The 26,452-nt window shown below is 32.7% G+C and overlaps 1 protein-coding gene across 9 annotated transcripts in view; it reads left to right on the top strand.

Moving 5' to 3' along the window:
* UBR3 (ubiquitin protein ligase E3 component n-recognin 3) overlaps positions 1-26,452 on the top strand; it is a 239,015-nt gene that overhangs the window by 170,465 nt on the left and 42,098 nt on the right. For 4 of the 9 annotated variants that reach the window (XM_058714506.1, XM_058714495.1, XM_058714486.1 and 1 more), the window contains 2 exons: positions 3,005-3,090; positions 14,213-14,318. In XM_058714506.1, coding sequence (XP_058570489.1) covers positions 3,005-3,090; positions 14,213-14,318 — 192 coding nt within the window. Of the gene's footprint in view, positions 1-1,416; positions 1,833-3,004; positions 3,091-5,700; positions 5,805-14,212; positions 14,324-26,452 lie in introns of those variants that run through there. The other 5 variants (XR_009257324.1, XR_009257322.1, XM_058714526.1 and 2 more) reach the window with 5 other exon arrangements.

The raw sequence follows: 26,452 nt of genomic DNA, 5'->3' as shown, positions 1-26,452 counted from the left end.
AAACTACAGGGATAAGAGACTCTTATCGTTGGTTATATACCAAAACAAAGAGGTTGCCAGTTCCCAAGGTGTTTTTGAGCATTTTGCTGTGTACCATCAGGGATTTAGAAGCTTTATCTCCCTACTCTCCAGGAATTTACAATGTGGTTGGAGAGACAAAATGAATATATATCAATCTGTATAAAACAATACAGTTTGTTTAAAAAATATCATATTGAAAAAGTGCTGTAGAACTTGAGAAGGGAAGATGAACAAATTGAAATGTAAAGTATATGGAAATGCTTCTTTCCTGTCCCAAGAAAAAGGAATTAGTTCTCCCTGACTCCTGAAGGAGGTAGAGCTTGAGCTGAGTCTTGTATAATATAAGCTATGGTATGGATGAAGATATTTTTTTCTCTGAGAAATTGAGTCACTTGTTCAACCAGTAAGGGGTAGGCTCAGGCCTTGAACCCACACTATACCAGTGTGTGTTTGAGTGTCTCTGTGTGTGTATGTGTATACACGCATTTGTTTTTCAAATTATTGCTTTAAAAATTGAAATTAGTGCCAAAGGAGGGTGGAGGAGGATGGAAGTTTGGAAAGCAGACCTTGGTCATGCAAAAAGAAGCTGGAGCATAGTTGGAGTTTTTATGTGGTATATGTAGGTGGACACCAAGGTAGGCTTGAAGCAATCTTTCTCATTATTGTTTCAGATACAGAGATATTTTAATTCATTTTTTTCTTTCCAAACTAATGGATGTGTGTTAGAAATATAGAAAGTAGAATCTACTTTTCTCTGAGAACAATCTTTATGTCATCCATTCAGGAGGGCAGAAACAGAATATTGTGTTGGGATTTTCAACAGTGAGGGAAAATCAAACATGGGGCACATGACATGTTTGTATGTTCTTTTCTCTAACAAGTGTTAAATTAAAGGACCAGTTTTGATGTAAATGAAATAAGGAAAAGCTGAGGGTTAGGGTCTCTTACATATTGATTTTTAAAGTCCTAGATTATTACATGATACTAATGTTTTGGGTAGGTGGGGCTGTGTGTGTGTGTGTGTGTGTGTGTGTGTGTGTGTGTGGCTTTTTTTTTTTTTTTTAAATGTCAGAGGAATGTTGTTCAGGAGATTTTCCAACCATAATCCGAAATGATTAATTACATTTAGTAGTTTTCTTTCAAGTAGTCTTTAAAATCAACTTCCTGGTAACATGTTTCTCATCCTTTAAAGTATTTTATTTGATGATTGAATTCTGTTCTTTTATTTATATTTTAATGAATATTTTTGCAAACTGTGCTGAAATAAAAGTTGACATTCTGGTTCTGACATTCGTTTGTAAGAATTGATCATGTTTCTGGTTAGCTCTTTTAAAAGTACAATCTAGGAAATCTTAGTTTTTATAAGAGAATATAGCCATTAATTTTTTTCTACAGATTAGGCAACAGAAGATTTGTGAAAACAAAATATATTGATCTCATTTATATTCCCTTGATGAAGGAACACATGCTGGTCTCCGCTCGCTTTCTGTCCACTAATATGAAATCCTTGTCCCTGCTTCCTTGCTGGTAGGTTTTTAGAAGTTCAGTGAGCAATGCAAATCGCCTGAAGGGTGGAAAATTCCCTTGTCACACAGATGCCCTTATCAGCAGCAACCAGATGGAGCTCTGAGCAGGAACATTATCAATGTTAAATTGCTTTTCCCCCACCCCAGTAGAGAGGATTAAAGCATTCCTTTAGAAATGGGTGGCAAATGTACAGACTTAGGAATATGAATTTAACAGTTTGCATTTATATGTACATATATGAAAATAATGTTTCACAACATTCTGTCTTTAAAATACAACCCAAACCAGTTCAAACTGTTTTGTTTTAAGTAAAATAGGATAATACTCTTCCTTGAATTCATTTACAGAGTAAGCTTGAAATTTTACCTTTTTTTTTTTTTTTTTTGAGATGGGGATATCTCACTATTAGTGTCAAATGCATATCTTGGATATAAATTTATTCAATTTTAGTTGTGACAAATAAAGGTGTGTTTAAGTTTATTAATACTGTTGAAGTAAAAATACACACATTTTATCACTCAGATTTTCATTTATTATTCTGGCAAAATTCACTGGCTATTTTATTTTCTTGTTTTTGAGTAAACAATTTGATTTTTGAAATGTCAGTTTAACTATTATTATTCTGTAAGCTAATAATTGCTAAATATATAATAATTGCAGATCTATATGAACATTATCAATGTTTAGCAGTGTCAGTAGTTATACAATGTACTTTATAAAACTGTGATTTTAGAAGTCCATAGAAGAGACTGTTGTTAATTATATGTGTTGTTCATAGCCACTTTGATGTTAGTGATTTTAATACTGAATTCTAGATACTATCTAAGCTCCAGTGAGTGATAACCGTTTCTCCGATAGAAAAGTTGGTATGCCCTTGTGTTTTATATGACAGTAACCACCTATTCAGTGGCTGACAGTTGGGTACAAACTCCTTCATCACATTCATGTGCAGGTTTATGAAATGTGTTGCTGTTGTTTTCCTTAAGGCCTAGTTTTTAGTATTTGCCAACATTTGGGATTTTGCCGCAATTATATCGTGATGTGTGCAGTTTTGCAGGTTATAAATATGAACATATAAATAAAGATAGATAAACTCTTTCTTTCTTTCTTTCTTTCTTTCTTTCTTTCTTTCTTTCTTTCTTTCTCTCTCTCTCTCTCTCTCTCTCTCTCTCTCTCTCTCTCTCTCTCTCTCTCTCTCTTTCTTTCTTTCTTTCTTTCTTTCTTTCTTTCTTTTAATTTTCATTTGCTACTCAGATATATCTTGTTGTGGCATTCAGGTAGCCAGGGTCCAGAACTACAGATCCCTTTTTATTTATAAATATCAGATAAACTATTCTTTGGCAAATAATAAAGTTGAAGAACTTCATTATTTAGGTTAATTCAGACATATCAATAAAACAAATTAAAAAGTATTGCTTCAGCCTAATTGAGTTCTATTTTAATGCTTTACTTACAGAACCAATTTGGAACTTGAATTAATTCATCGGGGAGGCAATTTGTGTTCAGGTGGTGCAAGCACAGCTGGCAAAAGGTCTTGTTTAAGTAAGTAGTAAACAGTGCTAAATTTAAAAACATTTTTATTTTAAAAACATTTTTAATTATGTCATTTCTGAAAAGTCTCTGCAGGCAAAGTGGTCTTTTGATGTATTTTCACATTCTTTTTATGTTCCATATAATCGGTTTTAATGGTGATTATACGCTTTAAATGGTTTATCTTGTACTTTAAAGAATCATATGAATATTTATCTCTTCCTATACTATGAATACTTAGTAAATAAATGCCATACCAATAGATCAGATTTACAGGGGCTCAAAAATAAAACAATGTCTCAGCTATAAAAAATTGTCTTCAAACAAATTGTTTTAAAGAAGTTTTACATTGTCTGGATTTAAGAAAATCTTTTTACAAGTTAATTTGTGTTGCCTACAGATTTCTGTCATACACAGTGCTGCTGTTAATGAAGGCATTTGCACTCTATTTTGATGTGGACATTACACTATATAAAATTGTGGATGCTTGCTTTTATTTATGAATATACTTTATGTTATGAAATGAGCATGATTTTTCATTACTTTTTGTAAGGGTAAATTTGAGAGAAGTGTCATTTCATACTTAAAGTACATTTTTCATGAGTATGGTTTTGATGCTATCACTATTTAGTCAGAGAATTAATGTGAATAATAGGAGTAATGTTACTGAATGTCATGTACAGCCAATTATTCTTTCCCAATCACTGAAGTTAAAATGTTACCTAATGTCATCAGCACAGGAAATAAAAATTGTTTAAAATATATAATGTATTCTTTGAAAAATGAATGTGTTTTCTTAAATGCTAAAAATATTAGTAGTTTATTAAAAATTATCAACACATAGGTTTCAAAAATATATGCATGTTATTGTAAAAAATATACATATATGTGATTTTGGTATGATTTCAAAGGACTGATCAAAAACATCTTGAAAATTTTAACATAAAGGTACAAATTTATGTGAAATTTCAACTGAGTTACTTTTAAAATTCTTACTAGTTGTATTAGATTTTGATGTTTTGGGTTATCACTTGATTCCTAGAAATGTAAGATTTTGGAAGTTATTTGTTACTGAATAGTATTTATTGACTTTTGTATGTATTTAAACCCTACTGTACCAGGTGATTTAGTATTCTGTTTTAAAGGAGAAGTTGTTGATACATAAGAGTTTTAGTTTCTGGACTGTTTGAATTAGCAAAAACTATAAGTTCACTTATTCAAATTATTTTTTCTTATTAATTTATTCTTAAATGATGTTTGGCATCAATAGTGTTCCAGAAACTGTCATATTAGAAAGTATTTAGTAAAGGAATTTCAGTTTTATGTTAAAAAGCTCTACTTCATTTTTCCCCCTCTGAGGTACTTAAATTTATCCAGAGACTTGTAAATAATGAATTTATTCAGAATCTTAAAACTAGTAGTAAAATTCTAGCAGCATCCACTTCAGTTATCATCCTTAATTTTAGTTTAAATTATTAAATTGATAGTTACCTCCACTTTCTTTTTATTTTCCCCTTTAATGAATAAGAGATTATAATGTGCCAATAAAGAAAAGGTCATGAGCATCCTAAATAAAAAATCAATACTATTTTTGGTTTTTCTTTTTTTTCTTCTGATTTATGTTAGTCCTTCATTCCCCCAGCTTTCTTGAAGTATGATTGACAAATTATATTGTATACAATTCTATATATTAAGGTTGTACAACATGATGGTTTTTATTTTTACTTGCCATATGATTTATTATTGTTCAGTTGCTTATGCATTATTTATCCTAATGTAGAATATATTTTATGTTGTATAAAATCCCACTGTTTTGCAAATGTTATTTACACAAGCTTAACTCAAACTCAAACTTAAGATGATGATGTGTCTTAGGACCTTAGATCAAATATTTCATTTTTTCATTTTCCAGTAGAATGTTAATAGTATTATTAAACAAAAATTCCGTCTTTTCTCTAGAGACTCCTTTTAAGTCAGTATTTTCTTATTTCCATTTATTGTTCTCTGTTAACTTTTTAAATATCACATTTTTAAAGTGTCTTTTTGATCCCGTAATATTTTGGGGAAAGAGTAAGAAAATACTTCACTAATTAAGCAAATGGTATGGAACTTACACTTTGGAATGGTGTTCCATTACAACTTCCTGATAAAATTGAAGATTAGTCAAGAAAAGAGTTAATATATTTCATCTGGAATAGCTTGTAAAATGCCTGATAGATAATTATGAACGGACACACACACACACACAGGCAGGCAGGAGTTGAGGGGGGAAAAGATTGTTCTTTCCATAACAACAAAAGTATAAAATATTACTGGCTAAATTTATGTTGAGAAATAAAATTGTAGTGGAACAATGCCATTCAACACTTGCATATTCAACATTTTTAAGCATCGAGGTAAAATGGCCAGTACCCAATCATAATAAAAGTTCATTCCTACATATGTATCTGGGACATTTTCCGAAGTAAAAAATGAGCAAAATTAATTAACAAAGCAGAGTACTATGTATGGTGTTTTAATAATACCTCACATTTGTAGTTTTAAAGTTTATGAAGTACTTTCACATAAATTATTTAGTCTTTAGAATGACCATGTGAAATAGGTGTTATCTCTTTTTCATAGAAAAGGAAACTGAAGTTCAAAGTGATTGCCTTGCCAAGTCATACAGCTGGAAAATATCAGAGCTTGCACTTGAACCCACCTCTTCTGACTCTAAATTCAGTTATGTAAGACATATCCCTTGCCCTTAATTGTACCAAAGGGTACAGAACTTTTAAGAACTTTTACTCATGGGCTTAGTTAAGGACATCTTACTGAATACTGTTGCCTTGGAATCTTTCCAGGCTCTACCTGCTAACACTCCTATTATTTTGTCTCCTGTTTTCTTTTGTTAACCTTTCACTGTGATTCCTGTTTTTGTTTGGGGCCACTGCTTCAGATATTTTCTCAAGTCCTGATTCCTTCTTCTTTGAATACCAGCTGGTTTTCCTTTTATTTTTCACTAGTTTGCTGGCTGGTTCCTTCTTACTCCTGGTATCTGCATCAGCTCCCACATACAGCTCTGCTCCTGATTTCTGGATCAGAGTTCTGGACCTCCTGTTTATCAGCTGGAAGGTCAGGCATTGAGGACCTTGTATTCAGCAGATAAGACTGTCTAGATAATTAATTATAAGATAGAAAGTGTTCAATTCTATTTTTTTTTAATTTTTATTTTTATTTTAAAAAAAATTTTTTAACGTCTATTTATTTTTGAGACAGAGAGAGACAGAGCATGAACGGGGGAGGGTCAGAGAGAAGGAGACACAGAATCTGAAACAGGCTCCAGGCTCTGAGCTGTCAGCACAGAGCCCGACGCGGGGCTTGAACTCACGGACCGCGAGATCATGACCTGAGCCGAAGTCGGATGCTTAACCGACTGAGCCACCCAGGCGCCCCAGAAAGTGTTCAGTTCTAAAGAGGGACATGGATAAAGTTCTAGGGAATTTGGAGATTTGGGATCATACCTAGATGATAAATCAGTGAAGCTTTTGGTAGACGTGGCATTTGAACAAGACTGTAAAAGATGAATGAATTTAGGATTTTTGTTGGAAATTGGTATATATGCTGATAAGTACCACCAGTTTCATTAGCAGCAGATGTAGGACAAAGCAGATGCAAAAATTGAAGGCATAACTTTTAATTAAGAATAATGTTTTATTAAAATTGGTTAATTTCTTCATTCAAGTGATTCAAAAGTACATACAGAGCTCAGAGTCCAGTGAGGTTCACAGGATTTCAACACTTTTTTGCCATGATAATCTTAGTGTATTTCTTAGGTAGAAATTGTTGAAACCACTGGCTGGGCTAGGAGTAAAGGGAGGAGGTGTCAGTTGGTAAATTATTAATATTTTGGATAGCTTTTAAAAATATTTATCTTTAGGTAAACAACATCTTTCCATATCTTTGGGTCTGAGACTTTATATTACTGTCATTTAAGAAGCGACAGTTTATATTAAAAATTAAACTGTAGTGAAGTGAAATTATGGCAAACCCTTGCTTTGACATTTTCACTGGGGAGTCTAACTTAATTTTGATATATGATCTCATCAAGAAATGATGCAAATGGTGAATAACTGCCCCTGTGTTTGTTATTCATAGAAAGCAATCCAGCTTAAATGTGTGCAGGCAACTTGAAATAATTCTAATTGCTCAAAGAATGAATTAGGAAGAATGATTTAATGTTAATTTCATCTTACAGTAAGACTACACAAAGATATTGTTGGTTAAGATTACAAAATTCCTCTTAAGTAGTCTGACCTCATTCTTTAACAGTGGTAAAATTCTGATATCTATAGCTTATTAAGGTCTATTCTTAGACTTAAAAATTATGAATTCTACAAATAGATTGAATCACAACTCTTGTTCTATTCTCTCTGTTATTCCATAACAAGAGGAAAATTTGGCTACCAAATCATAACAGTCAAAATGTATAAATTAATATAGAAATGTGAAAATTGCCTCCTGATTCTATTCTTTATGAATAAAATAGGCAGATGATTTGGGAACAAGCTGTTTTACCTCATGAATTCTTTTTGTTCATAGTACCCAACCAGAAGATTGTTGTAAGAACTCAATATATAAGTCCTTTAATTTTTTTAAAGGACTTAACAGATGTTCTGTTGACCTGGAGATGAGAAGATCAGAATAGGATTTATTCCCAAAGGTTGATATAGTTTATCTATTGGGAACAAAATACATTGTTGGTCTGGGGAGACCTGGATTAGAGGGATAAGAGTGGGGCTTGAGAATCAGAGCTAAGAGGAGTGGCTTTTTTCTTTAAGGTCTTTCTGAAGGTTCTTTGCTTTGTGGCAGCGTAGTCAGGCCTTACTGCATTTATGATTTGTGTATTCCAATTTGTGTATTCCAGGAACTAGGTACCACAGATAATAATGTCCACTATCAGGGCTTAGGAGCCCTGAGACCTTGTTAGGCTTAGGGCAGGGCAGCTTCTTTCTTCTGCAGCATGATTAGAACCCCTGCCCCTCAGTTTTAAATGAGGTGTTCAAATTAGACCGGGATTCATGGAGCACATCCTTTTTGGTAAGAGGAAATTGAGAGTCCTAAGAACCGGCTTTTTTTCTTTACCTTTCCTATGATTACCTATGTTTGGAAGCACATTGGTGCCTCTCCCCATATTGTTCCAAGCAATGATGTAAATGTGAAGGGGGAAGCTGCTAGTCATCTAAACCTTAAAAGTAGAAGGAAAACAGTTTGATGAAATTAATACTAATGTTGTGATACTTGAGGTGACCGGCCAAAGAATGATGGTGTAGTGTGCTCTGGAGTGGAGACATAGGAACTCCAGGAGGCAGTAGAGGAACACACAGCATGGAAAGCAGGGGGGTACTAAAGATAGCTTTTTTCCTCTGCATTTTTCCAGACTCATATGGTGGAATAAAACCTCCCCTAAGTAAGCAAAGCTCTGCTACTTTACCCCCAAATTTCCATGTGCCTTTATAGGATATAGTGTTGGAAGGAGCACTGGATTCGAGTTAGAAGATCCGGATTCTAGTCCTGTTTGTTATCTTTTGTACTCTAGGAAAGTCACCTAATTTTTTACCTTATTGTGGAAATGGAGATGGTGATAGCTGTGCTAACATATCTGTCACAGTTAATTTAAGGATTAGATGGTAATAGATAAGACTGAAAGTATATATATATACATGTTATGTATATATACATATACACTAAAATAGAGTTTATATATAAAACTGAAGTCTATATATAAAAAGTTATTATTATTATTACTTTTTTTTCTTAACCCTCTAAAATTCCTACCATGACTACCACTCTATTCCCTGCCCTGCCTTGCCTGGAGTGGTGGGGAGTGGGATGGGGAAAGATGAGTCAGCTCCTGTCACCCATGGCATGAATCTCCTGTTTCTTGGGAATCAGAGCTGCAAATCTTCCCTTCTTAGAGTTGTACCCAGACTTCATTTGAGCAGCCATCTCCCATCTTTCTATGGCTAATTTCTCAGGGGTGTGTAGAGGAACCAGGATTAGCTGATTCAGCTATGAGAGGAATTTACCCACACCTATTACATTCACCTTGGATAAATTGGTCAGAATCATTTCTTCACTTTGATTGGTCAGTTACAGAGAAATTGGGATTTTTTTCCCTTATGGTAATTCAGAGAGTCATTTGACTAATTGAGATTTTTTTTCATTGACAATTATTTCATCAGTGATAACTGCACTGGTACTACTAAAATCTTGAATGATCCAAAATGTAGACCCACATAAGTTTACCTTAGGTAAATTTTAACAGTGGTACAATTTAAAATGGAACCAATTTATAAAAGTCTTTAGGACAACTCTTTAGTACATATTTGTTTAATGACATGAACTCCACTAAGAAATAATCTACCAGTTTTAGATTACTAGTTACTTTAATATTGATAAAGATAGAAGGGATTGTTAAAGCTTACCTTTTTGTTCCAGCTGAGAGCTCTTATAATTAAATCATAGGGTGTGTGTGTGTGTGTGTGTGTGTGTGTGTGTGTGTGTGTTAAGGACAAACCAGTCTTTCAGGGTGTTTTCTGCTTTGGTGAGGACATGTCTGTATTGTGATTAAGCACGTTATAATACTTTAGACTTGTCATAATTACAAAGAATTTGGTTAGGTATTGGAGAAAATAGAATTTTTTCTCCCAGGTGAGTTGTCAGAGTAACCAACATATGGAAGAAGATGGTGGGAGCAAGTAGGTTAAGCATTGCGCTAGTAGTTAAGAGTTGAAAGGTCAGTCTCTTTGGGACAATAAAATTAGGACTGATTAATTGGCATACTTCTTGGTTACTGAGCCAGTGTGTCATTACAACAGGAAAGGAAAGTAAAAATCCTTCATGAATTTTATGCTTATATCATACTATGTTTTTTTGTATGATTGTTGATTTATTCACACAATATTCAGCATACTTAAACAAAATCCTATTATGTGACAAGCACTGTGCTAGCCTAAAAAGTACAGAGAAGAAAGGACACAGTTGTCTTTTTCCGAGCGCTCTCACCATTAATAGAGAAAAACGTGAAAAATAATTACAGGACTATATAAAAGAGAAAATGGAGTTAACTCAAGGTATAGAGAATGTATAAAGCAGGGGATGATTACATTTGTCTCAGTTGTGGTATTAGAGAACATTTTACAGAGGAGCACTTGAACTTGCTCTTGAAAGAGAAATCGATTTGCCTGGAGCCCAAAAAGGTACTATTCTAGACTAAGAGAAGAGCTTGCAGAGACGGAATAAGACAATATGACACATTGGGGAATACTTGGAAAGGAAAGGGAAGAGAGAAGGTTAAATAAAAGATAGGGCTTAGCTCATGAAAGGCTTTCGATACCTATTCCTTCAGTGGTTCACCAACCAGTTATGAGATAATATGATAGACTTATTGTTTACAGGGATCAGGAGAGAGTGAAACAAAATGAACCTGAATGAGCACTCTGTTGAGTAATCCATTTGTGAAATGATATAGCGGTGGAGTGAAGCAGAAGAGGATGGATCATAGGAGGCAGAACCAATAGGATTGGTAATCAGTTGGCTATGGAGGGCAAGGACATGGGATTTGACTCCCCAAGTTTTTGGTGTTTTATTTATTTTTATTTATTTTTTATTTATTTTTTTATGTTTGCAGGGGCAGTGATGTCATTCCCCCAAATAGGGATTATGAGAGGAACTGAACATTGCAGCCCAGACGAACATTGACCTATATATATATAATCAATTCATTTTTGGATATATTGATTTTGTGGTGCTGTTGAACATTGAAATGCTAGAGAAATTTGTGTATTGTCAACTTATAAGTAGATATGGAAGTTGAATTTGATGAAGTAGTATGTGCAGAATGAGAGGGAAAGGAAACTAAGAAGGGCTCCTTTTTCTTTTCTTATGGAGAAGGCTGTCTTTTAGGTTTAACAGAGGAAGAACACGTAAAAGTAACTGAGAAGGAACTGGGGGAGAACCAGAGATGAGTATCACCAAAAGTAGTACCAAAATAAATATTTTTTGTGGAATGGTAGTTTTATGTGGAGACCTGATGTTTGAAATATTATGATTTCTAATTTTAGTTGTAATATTCTCAAGTTTATAAATATTAAATTTATTATTTATAATTTATTCTTGAAAACTATGTATATACATGTATATAAGCACAGCTATATACACTACAGATATATACTATTATTTATTTTTATTGCTATATACCAGGCCAGAAAGGTGGTATTATTCCCATTTTACAGATAATAAAACTAAGGTCTTTTGTCCAAGGACATGTGATCAGTACAGAGTCTGGATTCAAATCTAGGACTTCCTGGCTCCTATTAGACAGTGGTGCCTCCTATACATATGTTGAAATCATAGCACACATCTAAATAAATTTAATGATGTTTCTCATTTCCAAAACTCTTATAAATGTAGGTCTAACTTTATAACTTTAAAACATGTCATTCCAAAAAAGACATTATCTATTCTTTTTGCTATTGTTATTCAAGATTTTAATAATATGATTTCTTGATAAAATTATTTTTCAGCTTTTAAAGTATCATACAAATAGTTGGTATTTAAAATGTTTTCCCACTGGGGTGCCTGGCTGGGTCAGTCAGAGGAAGATGTGACTCTTGATCTTGGGGTTGTGTGTTTGAGCCCCATATGGGGTCTAGAGATTACTTATTTTAATTTTAAGAAACGTTTTCCCATTATTTTTAGTTTTTAACTTTTTGATTATGATCATAATTTCTCTTTATCCTAAGTTTGCTACTGTCATTTGTGTTTTAGTGTAAGAGCTCATTTTGCTGATAAATGAGTTTATTCTTACTGATAGCCCTCAGACTAAATTTTGAAAACACACAATGAATAGTGAACGGTATTGATTGTTATTTGACCAATTTTCTGTTTGCTACTGAAGTTATCTGCAGTTTCTAGCATTGTTTTTCAAAGGTAGATGTACATCGTTAGATATTCTTCAGCTCTAGTTAAAATCAGTACCAAAGACTATTATTACATATTGTATTAATAGCTTTAGAAGATTCCTCTGGGTTATGATATCAGTTTTTCATAGGAATGGAAAGGGGTGTGTATGTGTTAGAAAAGCAATTTTGTATTTTTCTTTTAATTGTAAACCCCCGAGGAGAACTGTGTTAGAAATAACAAGGAAGTAGCAAATCTTGAATTCTTAGCTTTTCCGGTATTAGGGTGATCTGGCAGGGTTCTTCCTTTCTCTGGGCCAATTTCCTCATTGGTAGAAATGAGGGAATAGAAGAAAATGAAAATGTTTCCTTCAACATTTGTATTTCTTTAATTAATGGTAGAGGTTGGGAAAATACCTGGATTGCGACATTATTGCTGTGCCAGCCATGGTTTCAATGTAAAATAACTTAGTAAAATTGTAACGCTTATGCTTTTGATTAAATCAGGTAAACTTTAAGATAATTGACTTTGATCTTGAAAGGAAATTTTAAAAAGAGCCCTTTGATTCAGTTAGCACTTATATAAAAAGATTGTAAAACCCACCACTTTGCAATTTGAGTTAATATTTTTCTGCTAGAGGAATTTAGGTGTTTTCTTAAATAAACACTTTTAGGTTTTAGACCCTTTTTAGATTATAAATTATGTACTTGGTAAAAACAATCTCTTATGTGTAATTGAAGTGAAATAAAATGACCAATATATCTTCATCATTTTATTTCTCTGCTAAAAACATCCCTGTTGTCAATGCTATTAGTGGAATAAAGTTACTGGAAAAATTGGAGATTTGGGAAACTTAACTGGTCTCAAAACTGGGGGTAACAATATTACCTACCTGGTAGAATTTTTGTGAAAGTAATTGAGTGGCATGTAATAAATACTCAGCTAATGTTGGCTATTAATAGGATGAAGAAATTTTAAGAGAGGATTTATACTATACATTGTTGACCTATACACAGGAGTGAAGCAGGTTAAGGTATTTATATTCTTCTGATTGTTATAGAGAGGTCAGATTGAAACTTAAAGGTATGTATAGAGTGTTAAGATTCAGTTCCCCACCTCCCATTTCCTCTTCATGCCCTACAGAGTGGAACATTTACTTTCATCTTACAGCTCTCCTATGTCTTACAAAAGCTTCCCAAGACAACTACTACTATTATTCCTATTACTACTGCACAGCCCCCCCCCATAAGAATTATATTGATGGATCTTAAATTAATCTAAAATCTAGTTGATTTCTAAGTCAGTTGCTCAGAGAAACAAAATCTTGTTCAGTTTTGATTGTTTTAATTTAGAGAATAAGTGGCAACAATATGCTTGTGTTATTTGGCTTTTCATCCTGTCTGGTTTTAAGAATTAGATTCAGTTATACGTCAAAAAGTATTATCTGATTTTCTTAAAAATGACTTTTGATTTACATGTTTTTGAATATTTATGGCAGAATACTCTAATCCATTCCTTGTCATTTTTACCACCAAAAAAAAGGCCTTATATTTCAAGGCCGAAAACAAAATGTCGGATTTTCTTCTGCATAATTTAAAATTTTTAAACCAAAGTTTGTTGAAAGCTAAGAATTATGGATTATTGTTATGGTTTAGATAGAAGAAATGAAAACGGCTGGATTGGTTCTGCTAAATAATATTATTATTTCAGTTTTTTTCTTCATGTTGAATCAAAAGATGATGAAGTCACAATTCAGTCTAATGAGGATTTGGGGAAAGATACTAAGTGAACAGAATTTCACCTAACTGATTTATGTGGGTGGAGTAGGACTCAGGGTAGGGTATCAAAGATAACACTAAGGAGGTGACCACAAGAGTAAGAAGTACAAGTTGTCAAGTCTGAAGCATAAGCCAAGAAAAAGTAGGTCTGTGATAGGAGATGAGGAAAACAAACCATTCCTGTATTAAGATTGAACATAAGGATAGTCCATATTCCAAAAGATACTATTTAGAGAGATATATGTCAGAGTTTACCTTAAAAGAGAGTATAAAATAATCGGTACTTAAAGTTGGTGAATTATCATTATAAGGATGGGAAATATTTCCACACAAATTAGCTAGAAGTTTTGTTTGAATTTTGTTCTGAAAGAATTGTGTGAACTTTCTAATTACTTTTTCTTCAATTTATTTAGATCAACTGTTCCATGTATTAGCCTTGCACATGCGGCTTTATAGCATTGATTCTGAATATAATCCCTGGAGAAAGCTTACACAATTAGTAGAAGAGATGAATTCACAGTAAGTATTATCAAAAGATTAAAGTCAATTAAAACTGTTTTTGAAAAATAGTTAAGTATTAAAATAGGATTAAAATTCTCTATGAATATGTAAATTTTCCTTATTAAACATAGAAATATATTAAAAATAAACAATGGTTTATCATTATACACTCTGTAAAAATTGCATAAAAATTCACACCAAATGAGAAAATCCTGTAAAGAATCCTGTTGATTTGTATGCAGTTAAAAAGTTCGAATGGAGGTACACAAAGGCTGATTGCCTGTCTTTTTATGTCAGAATTGATTATTGATTCAGATAACCTTAGTCTGATCCCTTTATTTATTGTAAAGTTTTCCATCAGCTTTCTACCCAGTGATTTTTGTAACCCCTGATGATTCTTGCCTAAATCTGGCATTTTATTAGGTGCCTCAAAATAGTGATTTTAAAAAACAAAACAAAAAAACTTCAATTCTGATTTATTAGCTAGGAATGTTTTTTTAATAAAGGGAAACTTTTCCATACCATATCAGCTATTTGGTTACCCTGAAATATAGTTTGGCAGGATGAATGCATGATTTTTCCCAGTTTATAAATTTTCAAAGATACGAGTTGATGCCCTAGCAACTTCCAGTGGTGACCAAAAAGTTGTGGCTATTTATTTGGTGATCTCATAATTTTTATATGTTTGATGTGTTCACTCCATTTCAGCCATTCTTCTTTTCATTCTTCTTTAATTTTTATTTTATTTTATTTTATTTTATTTTATTTTATTTTATTCTATTCTATTCTATTCTATCTTATTTTTATTAAAGTATAATTGGCATACCGTATCCTATTCGTTTTATGTGTACATCATAGAAATTTAGTATTTTTGTACATTACAAAATGATCTCCATGGTAAGTCTAGTTACCATCTGTCACCATACAGAGTTACTACAGTGTTATTGACTCTAGTCCCTATGCTGTACATTACATCCCCATGACTTATTTTATAACTGGAAGTTTGTATCTGTTAATCCCCTTCACCTATTTCGCCCATCCCCAACTCCTCCCCATTCTGGTAACCACTAGTTTGTTTCCTGTATCTGAATCTGTTTCTCTTTTGTTTTGTCTGTTTAGTTTTTTAGATTCCACATATGAGTGAGATCATACAGTATTTGTCCTTCTGACTTAATTTCACTTAGTGTAATACCCTCTAGGTTCATCCATGTTGTCACAAATGGCATGATTTCATTCTTTTTTTATGGCTGAGTAATAGTACATTGTATGTATATATCACATCTTCTTTATCCATTCATCTATTGATGGATGCTTAGGTTGCTTCCATATCCTGGCTATTATGAATAATGCTGCACTGAACATAGAGGTGCATATATCTTTTCCCTAGTGTTGGTGAGAATGTGGAAAAAAGGAAACCCTCATACGTTGTTAGTGGGAATGTAAATTGGTGCAGCCACTATGGAGGTTCCTCAAAATTAAAAATATGATTCAGCAATTCTGCTTCTAGGTATTTATCCAAAGAAAGCAAAAACACCCAATTTGAAGAGATATATATTGCTCCCTTTTAGGTTATTGAGAATCCCTTTAGGATGGCTGTTGGACTTCAACATGATCCAAGTAGTCTTTGATAATATCCTTGTTTTCTGGCACAATAACCTAGGCTTATTTTGTATATTTTACACTCTGTACCTGGAATCAGCCAATCCTCTATGTAGTTCCTTTTAATGGGAAATGGTATTTAGAGATCACAATCTGGGTGGTTAAGGGGTATATATGACTATTATGTTATCACAAAATCTTACAGGCTCATAGGCCATTCCAGTGGACAGAGTTAGGGAGTCTTTTTTTTTTTTTTTTTTTTTAGAAAAAGATTCTGAGTTCTTACTGGTATTTGTAATTCAAATGCAAGATTGAAGGGTATATTTTATTTCTTAACTTTTTTGTTATTTGCATCTTTTTTCTCTTATTCTAAAAATCTAGGTTCATAATGGTATTAACTTTATTACTACTTGCATAACCTATAGTATAATGATAATTATTAAAAAAAAAAAATCACTACTGACTATATGTTCTTTTGTCCTAGAATCTATACCACCAGGGATGTACAGGCAATGATGTTTTTAAACTCATTTGAAGTAACTTTTTTTCTTGTGTTGTTATGCCATCAACTTGATTTATAGTGAGACTCATTTGTTTCAGTTCTTTTTTTCCTCAGTGTTTAAAGATTGCCTTTCCCCTTTGATTTATTTATTTTAATTTTATAAAAGTTGTATTTTTCCAAAGGAAAAACTATGTGATAAAGTAAACTTGGAGACCTCTATCTTACATTCGTGCCCATTTGCATTTTTTGTGTGTGTGAACTCTATCTGTTGCCTATTTTTAACAATTGAGTTGTTGGTTGTTTTCCTCTTCATTTTAAAAATATGGATTTTGAATATTAGCCCTTTGTATTATAATTTGCAAATATGTTTCAGTAGATTGTCAATTTAGTGTTACTTTATGATTTTTTTTTGCCATCCAAAGTTTTTTTTTAATGTCATATTTATTAATCTTTTCAGTAATTAATTCTGGAATTTGACTCATCCTGACTCAGGTATTAACCCCACTCCCTTTTTTAAAACTCAGGTTTTCTTTTCCTATTTCTTTTTTCTTAAATTGAGATATGATTGATATACAACATTATATTAATTTCAGATGTAGTGAAACTAATTACAACATGATTTGATATTTGTATATATTGTGAAATGATCACCATAGTAAGTCTAATTAACATCTGTCATTGCACATAATTACAAACTTTTTTTCTTGTGATGGGAACTTTTGTGATTTATTCTTTGTTAACTTTCAAATACACAATTACAGTATTATTAACTGTAGTCACTGTGCTGTACATTATATACCCATGACTTATTTTATAACTGAAAGTTGGTACCTTTTGACCACTTGTTACCCATTTTGCTCACTCACCATATCTGACATTTTGCTCACCACTGTCTCTGACAACCACCAATCCGTTCTTTGTATCTATGAGTTCATTTTTTGTTTACACTTTTCAATTTTATTTTATTTTATTTTATTTTATTTTATTTTATTTTATTTTATTTTATTTTGATTTGTTTTGTTTGTTTTTTATTTAATTAATTAATTAATTTATAAATAAATATGAAATTTATTGTCAAATTGGTTTCCACACAACACCCAGTGCTCATCCCAACAGGTGCCCTTCTGAATACCCATCACCCACCCACCCTCCCTCCCACCCCCCATCAACCCTCAGTTTGTTCTCAGTTTTTAAGAGTCTTAGTTTTGACTCCCTCCCTCTCTAGCCTTTTTTTTTTTTTTTCCCTTCCTCTCCCCCATGGTCTTCTGTTAAGTTTCTCAGGATCCACATAAGAGTGAAAACATGGTATCTGTCTTTTCTCTGTATGACTTTTTCACTTAGCATAATGCCCTCAAGGTCCATCCTTATTGTCACAAATGGCAGGGTTTCCTTCTTTTTTATGGCAGAATAATAATTCCATTATATATGTATACATCATCCATTCATCCATTGATGGATACTTATGCTGTTTTCATGTCTTGGTTATTGTAAATAATGCTACAGTGAATATTGGGTGTGTCTTAAAGTTTTTTGAGTTAGTGTTTTTCTTTCCTTTGGATAAATATGCAGAAGTGGAATTCCTGGATCATATGGTGGTTGTATTTTTAACTTTTTGAGGAACCTCCGTACTGTTTACTATGATGGCTGCCCAGTTTACATTCTCACCAACAATGTACAAAGGTTCCTTTTTCTCCATATTCTTATCAACACTTAGTATTTCTTTTTGATACCAATTTTAACAATTGCAAGGTGATAGCTCATTGTGGTTTTGATTTGTATTTCCCTCATGACTAGTGATGTTGAGCACATTTTCAGTACCTGTTGGTCATCTATATGTCTTCTTCAGGGAAATGTCTGCTCAGATCCTCTGCCCCCTTTTTAATTGGCTTGTATTTTTCCTATTGAGTTGTATGAATTCTGTGTATATTTTGGATATTAACCTCTTCTCAGGTACATGATTCTTCTAATATTTCTGTGACTTCAGTTTTTACATTTAGCTCTCTATTTGGAATTTATCATGATATCTGATACAAAGAATGGATCCAATTTTATTTTTTCCCATATAGCTACCAAATACTGCTTTATGTTCTCTACAATAGTAAATTAAAACAGACCTATCAAAAAAAAAAAAAAAAAAGAAAGAAAGAAAGAAAGAAAGAAAAGGAAAGAAAGGTGAGAAAGCACTTTGTTTACTAATGTGGAAAGATCTCCATCAAGATAAAATGTCAAGAGGGGCGCCTGGGTGGCTCAGTCGGTTGAGCGTCCGACTTCGGCTCAGGTCATGATGTCGCGGTCTGTGAGTTCAAGCCCCGCGACGGGCTCTGTGCTGACTGCTCAGAGCCTGGAGCCTGTTTCAGATTCTGTGTCTCCCTCTCTCTCTGACCCTCCCCCGTTCATGCTCTGTCTCTCTCTGTCTCAAAAATAAATAAATGTTAAAAAAAAAAAAATTAAAAAAAAAAATGTTAAGAGAAAAATCCAGGAGAAGAAAATATGTACATTATACCACCACTTATGTGATCAAGTGGAGCTAAGAAAATTAATTTGTATTTGCTTGTTAAAACAAAACAAACCAGACCCACACATGTCCGGATACTGGATTTATAGCATAGATGGCACTGAGGAACAGTGAGAGAAGCATAGTTTTTAAAATAAATGGTGCTGGGTTAATTGGACATGTATATGAGAAGTAATTAATATTGACCCCTATCTCATACAGAACCTAACACATTTTGCCAGTTGTTTCAGTAATGTCCTAGAAATGCAAATGCAATGAAAAGGAAATTCAAGGTTGTGCTTGTATTTAGGTGTCATATCTCTTTAATTTCCTTTAATCTGAAATTGTTCCTGACTTTTTCTTTGTGTTTCGTAACATTGACATTTTTTTCTAAGAGCTCAAGCCGGTTATTTTGTAGAATCCCTCAATTTATTTTTTAACGGTAGTTTCTTGTGCTTAGATTCAGGTTATAAACTTTTCACAGAAATACCACAAAAGCAATGTGTTCTTTTTAGTGCATCATATTAGGAGGTATATGCTGTTGACTTTGTTTTGTTATTGATGATAATGACTCTCATTTCTTGGTTAATGTGGCATCTGCCAGGTTTTTCCACTGTAACGTTATTATTTTATCCTTTGTAATTAGTAATTAAAGTTATCTTCTGGAGAGCTACTTAGAGGCTATGAATATATCCTGCTACTTCTCAGAAAAAATTTGTGTGTTTTGTGTGTTTATAGACAGAATTAGCAAGCTATTAGTATTTTGCCTGTTATGGCTAAGGAAAATCATTTTCCTTAATATTAGCTAGTGATTTTCTTTCCTAGCTAGACTTGCATACTCAAGGGTGGAGATGGTGTGCAAGTATTAGAAGGCCTAATTCTCTGAGTCTAAGGATGTTTAGCAAACATAAGGTTTCCTAAGCGTAGTATTGGTGAATTAATAGTTTTAAACAATAGGGCACCTGGGTGGCTCAATTGGTTGAGCGCTGGACTCTTGATTTTGGCTCGGGTCATGATCTCGTGGTTCGTGAGTTCAAGCCCCACATCGGGCTCCATGTTGGCAGTGCGGAGCCTACCTGAGATTCATTCTCTCCCCCTCCGCCTCCCTCTCCTTCTGTCCCTCCCCTGCTTGTGGTTTCTCTCTCTCTCAGAATAAATAAATAAACTTAAAAAATATATATTGTAAAAACTAGACATAGGTACTATGATTTCAATAGAACTGTTTGCCGAGAGTGTTCTTATCAAGCCCTAAGATTTAATACCCATTAGGATAGTAGTAAATGTTGTGAACACTTATCCAGTGATTATTTCATGCTTTCATTTTTATGCTTTGCATATATAATCTCATTTAATCTTCACCATAACTATATACACTAGGTACCATTGTTATCTCAATTTTTACATATGAAGAACGGAGGCTTAGAAAAATTAATTAACATGTTCTTTAGGGGCACAGAACTAGTAAGGAATAGAGGTGGCATTTGAATCCACACCTTTCAGATTCAGGAGTCTAAGTTCTTAACTATTATTCTGTTTCCTTTCTTAGTAAGAAGAAATCTGAGCAATTATTGGAAAATCCCATTGATTTTTTCCCCCCTATATTTGTTCTCATTTTTATGGTTCATTAATTCACTAACTTGTAATATTATAGTTGATTATAATATGATATCTGTGTTTCCTATCTATATATTAGATTTTAAAAGATTGAAATATCTTTTTCTATTTTCTCACTTTTAATACTTTACTAAAATAACATTCTATGTCTAATGATATAGGTTTCTCATATAAACTTTTTTCTGTAATCCTCATGAAAGTTATTTCTTTGTTTCTTTTTAATTTCATTGTGTTGATAATGGCTTTGGTTTTAAAAAATGGGAAATCAGGCCTATTAACTCTAACCATCCATTTCTTCTTATCATAGAGTTAGTAGTATACAGTTTTTATAATCTGTATTTTTTTTTAATGTTTATTTTGTGCGCACGTGCTGGTGGGTGAGGGACAGAGAGAAGGAGGGAGAGAGAGAATTGCAAGCAGGCTTCCTGCTGTCAGTGCAGAGCCCAGTGCTTGTCTCAATGACATGAACTGTGAGATCATGACCTGAGCCAAAGTCAAGAGTCAGACACTTAACCAACTGAGCCACCCAGGCATCCCTATGATCTGGATTTTAAAGATAATCTAAAAACTTTAAAAAATGGAAGCAATTATGTATTTTTAAATTAAGTATTAAAAGGATAATTACTATAATGATGGTATTAAATCTCACAGTCAAAAGTTTTGGTTCTCTTTTCTACATTAGGGTATATCCATTCATTCATTTGTTCTGATTATTTGCCTGCTGTGTGCCAGGAAAGATCTATTTCTCTGTCCTCATAATGATTGTTTTTGTCTTTGTAGCCAACAAGCTACAGGTTATTACCGTTTTTGTAAATTTTTTTCTGATCATAAAAATTGTATTTATTGTACAGTGTTTAGAATGTGCAAAAATGGTGAGGGAGAAAATGAAAGAATATAAAATCTTATAACCCACTTACTATATATAGTTTGTTACAATTTAATGAATTTATGAGCTATAAAAATGAGGTCAAATATGAGGGCAGGGAATCAATACTATTTTCTGGGAATTCCTCTAACATTGGTAACATTTTGAGATATTTATTTCCAGTTTCTTTTTTTCTGTATATAACGAATTTTTAAGAACTATTTGAATCCTACTATACCAGTTTTAGAATCTGCTTTTTAAAATTAACACATAACTGGGGTACCTGGGTGGCTCAGTGAGTTAAGCATCTGACTCTTGATTTCAGCTCAGGTCATCTCACAGACTTGTGAGATTGAGCCCCATGTTGAGCTCTGCACTGACAATGCAGAGCCTGCTTGGGATTCTCTCTCTTCCTCTTTCTCTGCTCCTCCCCTGCTCGCTCTGTCTGTCAAACAAAAATTAAAAAAATAAATAAAATTAACACATAACAACCAAATTCCCACATCATTAAAAATTCCTTAAATGACAGGGGTGCCTGGGTGGCTCAGTTGTTTAAATATCTGACTCTTAGTTTCAGCTCAGGTCATATGATCTCATGGTTCTTGGGTTCAAGTCCCACATTGGGGCTCTGTGCTGACAGCACAGAGCCTGCTTGGGACTGACACACTCTCTCTCTCTCAAAATAAATAAACTTAAAAAAATTCTTTAGATGACATACATTATTTATTCATTCCTATTGTTAATCTTTTAAATTGTTTCTCCTTTTCTACAATATCAGATGGTGTGTTTAGCAGTTCTTGACATGTCAGATATAATCCTAGAACTATAGAATGACATGAAAGTATATAAATATTTTTTAGTTTTAGTCATTTATTTGATAAATATTCACACTGCTTGTCAGGCACTGTGTTACATAGTACAGCATTGCTTTTTGAAAAGAGTGCCCTTTTATAAGCTTTTGCTGGCAGTGTAGGAACATTCCTGTTGCTGTTCATCTTGAGTATGATCACTTTAAAAACATATTTTGGGCTAGTTTGATAGATAAAAAATGGGATCCCAAAGTAATAGAAATTTGTTTAATTTCTGGTAAAATTAGCTTTGTATTAATATTAAATATTTCCTGTTTGTTAGCTATTTGTGTACATTTTTTATGAATTATATGTTTAGAACATCTGTCCATTTTTCTGTTGGCATCTTATTTTTTAAAAATTATCTGAGTGATTCTTTATGGCTTAAAAATAGTAAACCTTATTTTTTCATAGGTGTTGAAACTTTTTTCCAAAATACATTTGTCTCTCAATTTTATATTACTTTTCTTGACATATTAAAGTTTTAAAATTTCATGTAGCCAAACCAGCCAGGCCTTATAATTCTTATTTTTTCTGATTGCTTTCATACTTAGAATGCCTCCCAAACTTGTCCATGATGTTTACCTTTATAACCTGTATTATAATGTGTTTCCTGCTTTGGGGTTTGCAATACCTACTTGCATATTCTTTGTAGAATTTTCTTATGGGATGATTTTTAAAAATATATCATCCATTTGGAATTTATTTTCATCATTAGTTATGAGTGAAGAGTTAATATTTATTTTCAGAGAACTGGCTAATTTTTAAAGCAGTTTTACATCCTGTTTATTATATGCTAAATATTTGTATGTTATGGTTCTGATTAGGGATTCTCCACTTTGTTCTGTTGACCCACAAGCCTGTCTGTGGCAGAAGCATGCTGGTTTACTTTATTGAGAAGATAATGTGTATATCTCTGATCTAGATTAAGATTCTCTCCTTTTTCTCCCCTTTGACCCCCATCCATACTTCCCAATTTTTCTTTACTGTTCTCACCTGTTTATTCTTTCAGATGATCTTTAGAACCATCTTCTAAGCTCTTCCCTTCACTTGTGATTTTGATTAGAATTATTTAAACTTATAAGTGAATCTGGGGAAAATAGCTATCTTTACAGTAGACAGTTTGCTCAACTAAGAACATTCTTTATTTTTTTAAACTTTTTTATTTTTTAAGTAATCTCTAAGCCCAACATGAGGCTCGAATATATGATCCTGGGATCAGGAGTTGCACGCTTTACCAATTGATCCAGCCAAGCACCCCAGAACATTCCCCATTTTTTAAATTCATTTTTTGTTTCATTGTAGTTTTCAAACATTTCTTAATTATACATTCTTAATCGTATTTAATGTAAAGATTACTAAATTTTTAACAAGAATATATGAATAATTTTAATAGAAGATGTAATCTGGAAGTTTAGACTGATTTTAAATAATATTTGAAGGTCATTGTGATAATGATAAAAAAGCAAATAAGTAATAATAGCAAAAGGGAATTCACCTCTAAATTTGAGAAAGATTGCTTCTGTTACAAAAAAAAATTGTTGACACATAACGTAATAAAATAAATGAGAATCTAGACTTATGTTAGCCCTTTAAGCTTTTCAGTTGCTTATAATATCCCTATTTTAAGAAACTATATTTAATTTATTTATTTGAGATGTATTTCGTTTCTATACCTAAAAGCTTTGTAATTTGTTAGTCTTTAGGTTGTGACACAGAAGTTCTTAAGTCTCTTTGATTTTTATGCAGTAAAATATATCTTTGTATAGGTATGAGATTGAGCTAGTTTAAATGGATTCACAAAGTTCCTTTTAATTCTAAGTATGAGTATTTTGTCAGCTGTTAGATTTAATGCAGCAGTATAATAATCCAAAATCATTTTGTTCTAGTTTTTAATGGACCAGTTTCTTACCACTTTCTTTTTTTATCCATAGGTTAGCAAGGATTTTTCAGTGTTATTTTCCTCTTTTCTTTTTGGGAACAGGTTTCATCTTCTTGGCATGTTTTCTTTTGAGTCGTTTGGTTCATTTCACTAAAGTAACTGTGATAAAACCATAGAAATACAAACGTGTAGGAGTTAAGGGCCCTGATCTTAAGTTTATAATTTACGATGATGTTTCTTCCTTCAGTGCATTTTCTCTCTCTCTTTATGCTCTGAAGTCTTAACTGTCTAGTTTTTGTCTCTTTTGCCACCTGTATGTCCATCCAGCAATCCTTTCATTTTTCATTTTTTAATTTATTCAGCTAGTTTTATTAACTGTTTTAATCCAGCCATCAGGGAAATGATGGTAAACAAGATACAGTTTCTGTGGAATTTTTTTTTCAGCGTCTTTAACAGTGTAGAGGATGAATTGGGAGAACGTAAAATTGAGGGAGATTGAATAGTTAGAAGTCAGTGGCCATAGAGATGGCAAAGAAGGAATAAAGATAGTTGTTAGGACTTACTGCCAATTAAATATGGGGTGAGTAAGAGAAGATAGGTTTGGGATATCCCTAAGATCCTACCTTATTTATTCATTATATTTTTATAATTATACATTGTGCTAAATACATATAAATGTATATAAATATATCCATTGTGCTATATACTAGAGGATATAATAAATAAGCCACATCAAAACTAAGAACGTAGAAGGAAGAACAGATTGGTTATGGGTAGGGGAGATTGAGTGCAGTAGAGTAGAATGTTCATGTGTTCAGTTTTAGTCATGTTCAGGTTTAGCTGCCTGTTGGATATACAAGTGAAGATTGTAAATATTCAGGTAGTGGGTTTAAGAGATTCATAGCTAGAGATACAGACTTGGAAGTCATCAATGTGTAGCTGGTGATTGAAGTCTTGGTTTAGGAGGTCTTTCAAAAAGAGTCCTTCATATTAAAAGAGAGTGGGAATTGGAGCCTTGGGAAACAGCACCAGTTCTAGGTTAGTCAGAGCAAGAACTTGTCAAGAAAACTAGAGTAATCAAAGAGTTAGAAGAGAATCTGCGAGAGTGTTTCAAAAAGGCCAAGAAAATTTTCCAGGTAAAAGTGTTCAACTGTATGCAAAGTCAAGGGTCAGTATGATAAAGTTGAAAAATGTCCACTAGATTTTGTAATTAAGAGATCATTGTTGGCCATGTGGAAAACCATTTTGGTGGGGATTTGAATACTAGGTGAACAAATGGTGCCTCCCTCCCTGTTTTTTTAAAAAGTACTTTGGGTTTGTTAAAAAAGATTGGAGAGACAAATAGGATTCATAGCGTTAATGGAAGGTTAGCTTTAGAGAGGGAGGCAAGTAAATTAAAGGGTTATTTGTAGAGAATGGAGACACTGAAAGAGCTGTCTTCTTCCTCTGGCAGTTATAAGCTTCACAGCAGCAGGCATTGGTTTACTTGCCAGTGCTTCCAGTGCCTGACATATAATAAGTGATCAGTAAGTATTTACTGAATGATGGAGCCTAATAAAAGAGTTGAGCAATTTTTGTTCATCCCAAATCTAGTCTGAAGTATAGCTTCAGAATTTATTGAATTCTTTAGAAACTTAAGATTTGCTTTTGTTTTATGAATTAAAAATTAAACCTAAGATCAAAAAATGTATCCTTCTATAAGAGTTTTAAAAATTCTTAACAGATCTAGAATGAGATCTGCTTTAGAATATATTCTGTTCCTCATAGTACCACACATTGCTGAGGTTTCCTACTTTGTCTTTTATAGTTTAAGTTCTGCCTATTTTTTTTTTTTGAAAGTGTTAAAGAATTTTTTGAATTTTATGTTAGTCATAAAATTGAAACAACTTTTTAATAAAAAAATATTAACCATGCCTCTTGAATGTAACTTGTTTGCGAATTGTACCTGTTCTTTTTAATAATATGAACATTTACTTTTTAGTGTGAAGTTTGTGACAGCAAGTGTCCTATATGCCACCACATTTATAGTGAAACTAATCCTCTAAATTTCCAATTAATCCTTCATTTGATTTCTGTAATCTAAGAGATCAGAAAGACTCATAATCAAGTTAATGTATCCAATTGTTTCCTTAAATAAGATCTAATAAATTTTGTATATAATTTGTTCATATTAGGCAGAATCAAGGGAATAGATAGATTTAAAAGATTATACTTTTAGGCAAAAAACATGGCCCCTAACCTTTTCTTTTGAGATTTCTCAATTGTTTATGAAAGTTTAATTTCTGTTCCTTAGACATATATGTGAAATATAAAATGAATTAGAAAAGATACGCAATATTGTCTTAAGT

Source organism: Neofelis nebulosa, chromosome 2, assembly GCF_028018385.1.
Source record: "Neofelis nebulosa isolate mNeoNeb1 chromosome 2, mNeoNeb1.pri, whole genome shotgun sequence".
Lineage (NCBI taxonomy): Eukaryota > Metazoa > Chordata > Mammalia > Carnivora > Felidae > Neofelis > Neofelis nebulosa.
This window is presented reverse-complemented; position numbering and strand designations above follow the sequence as displayed.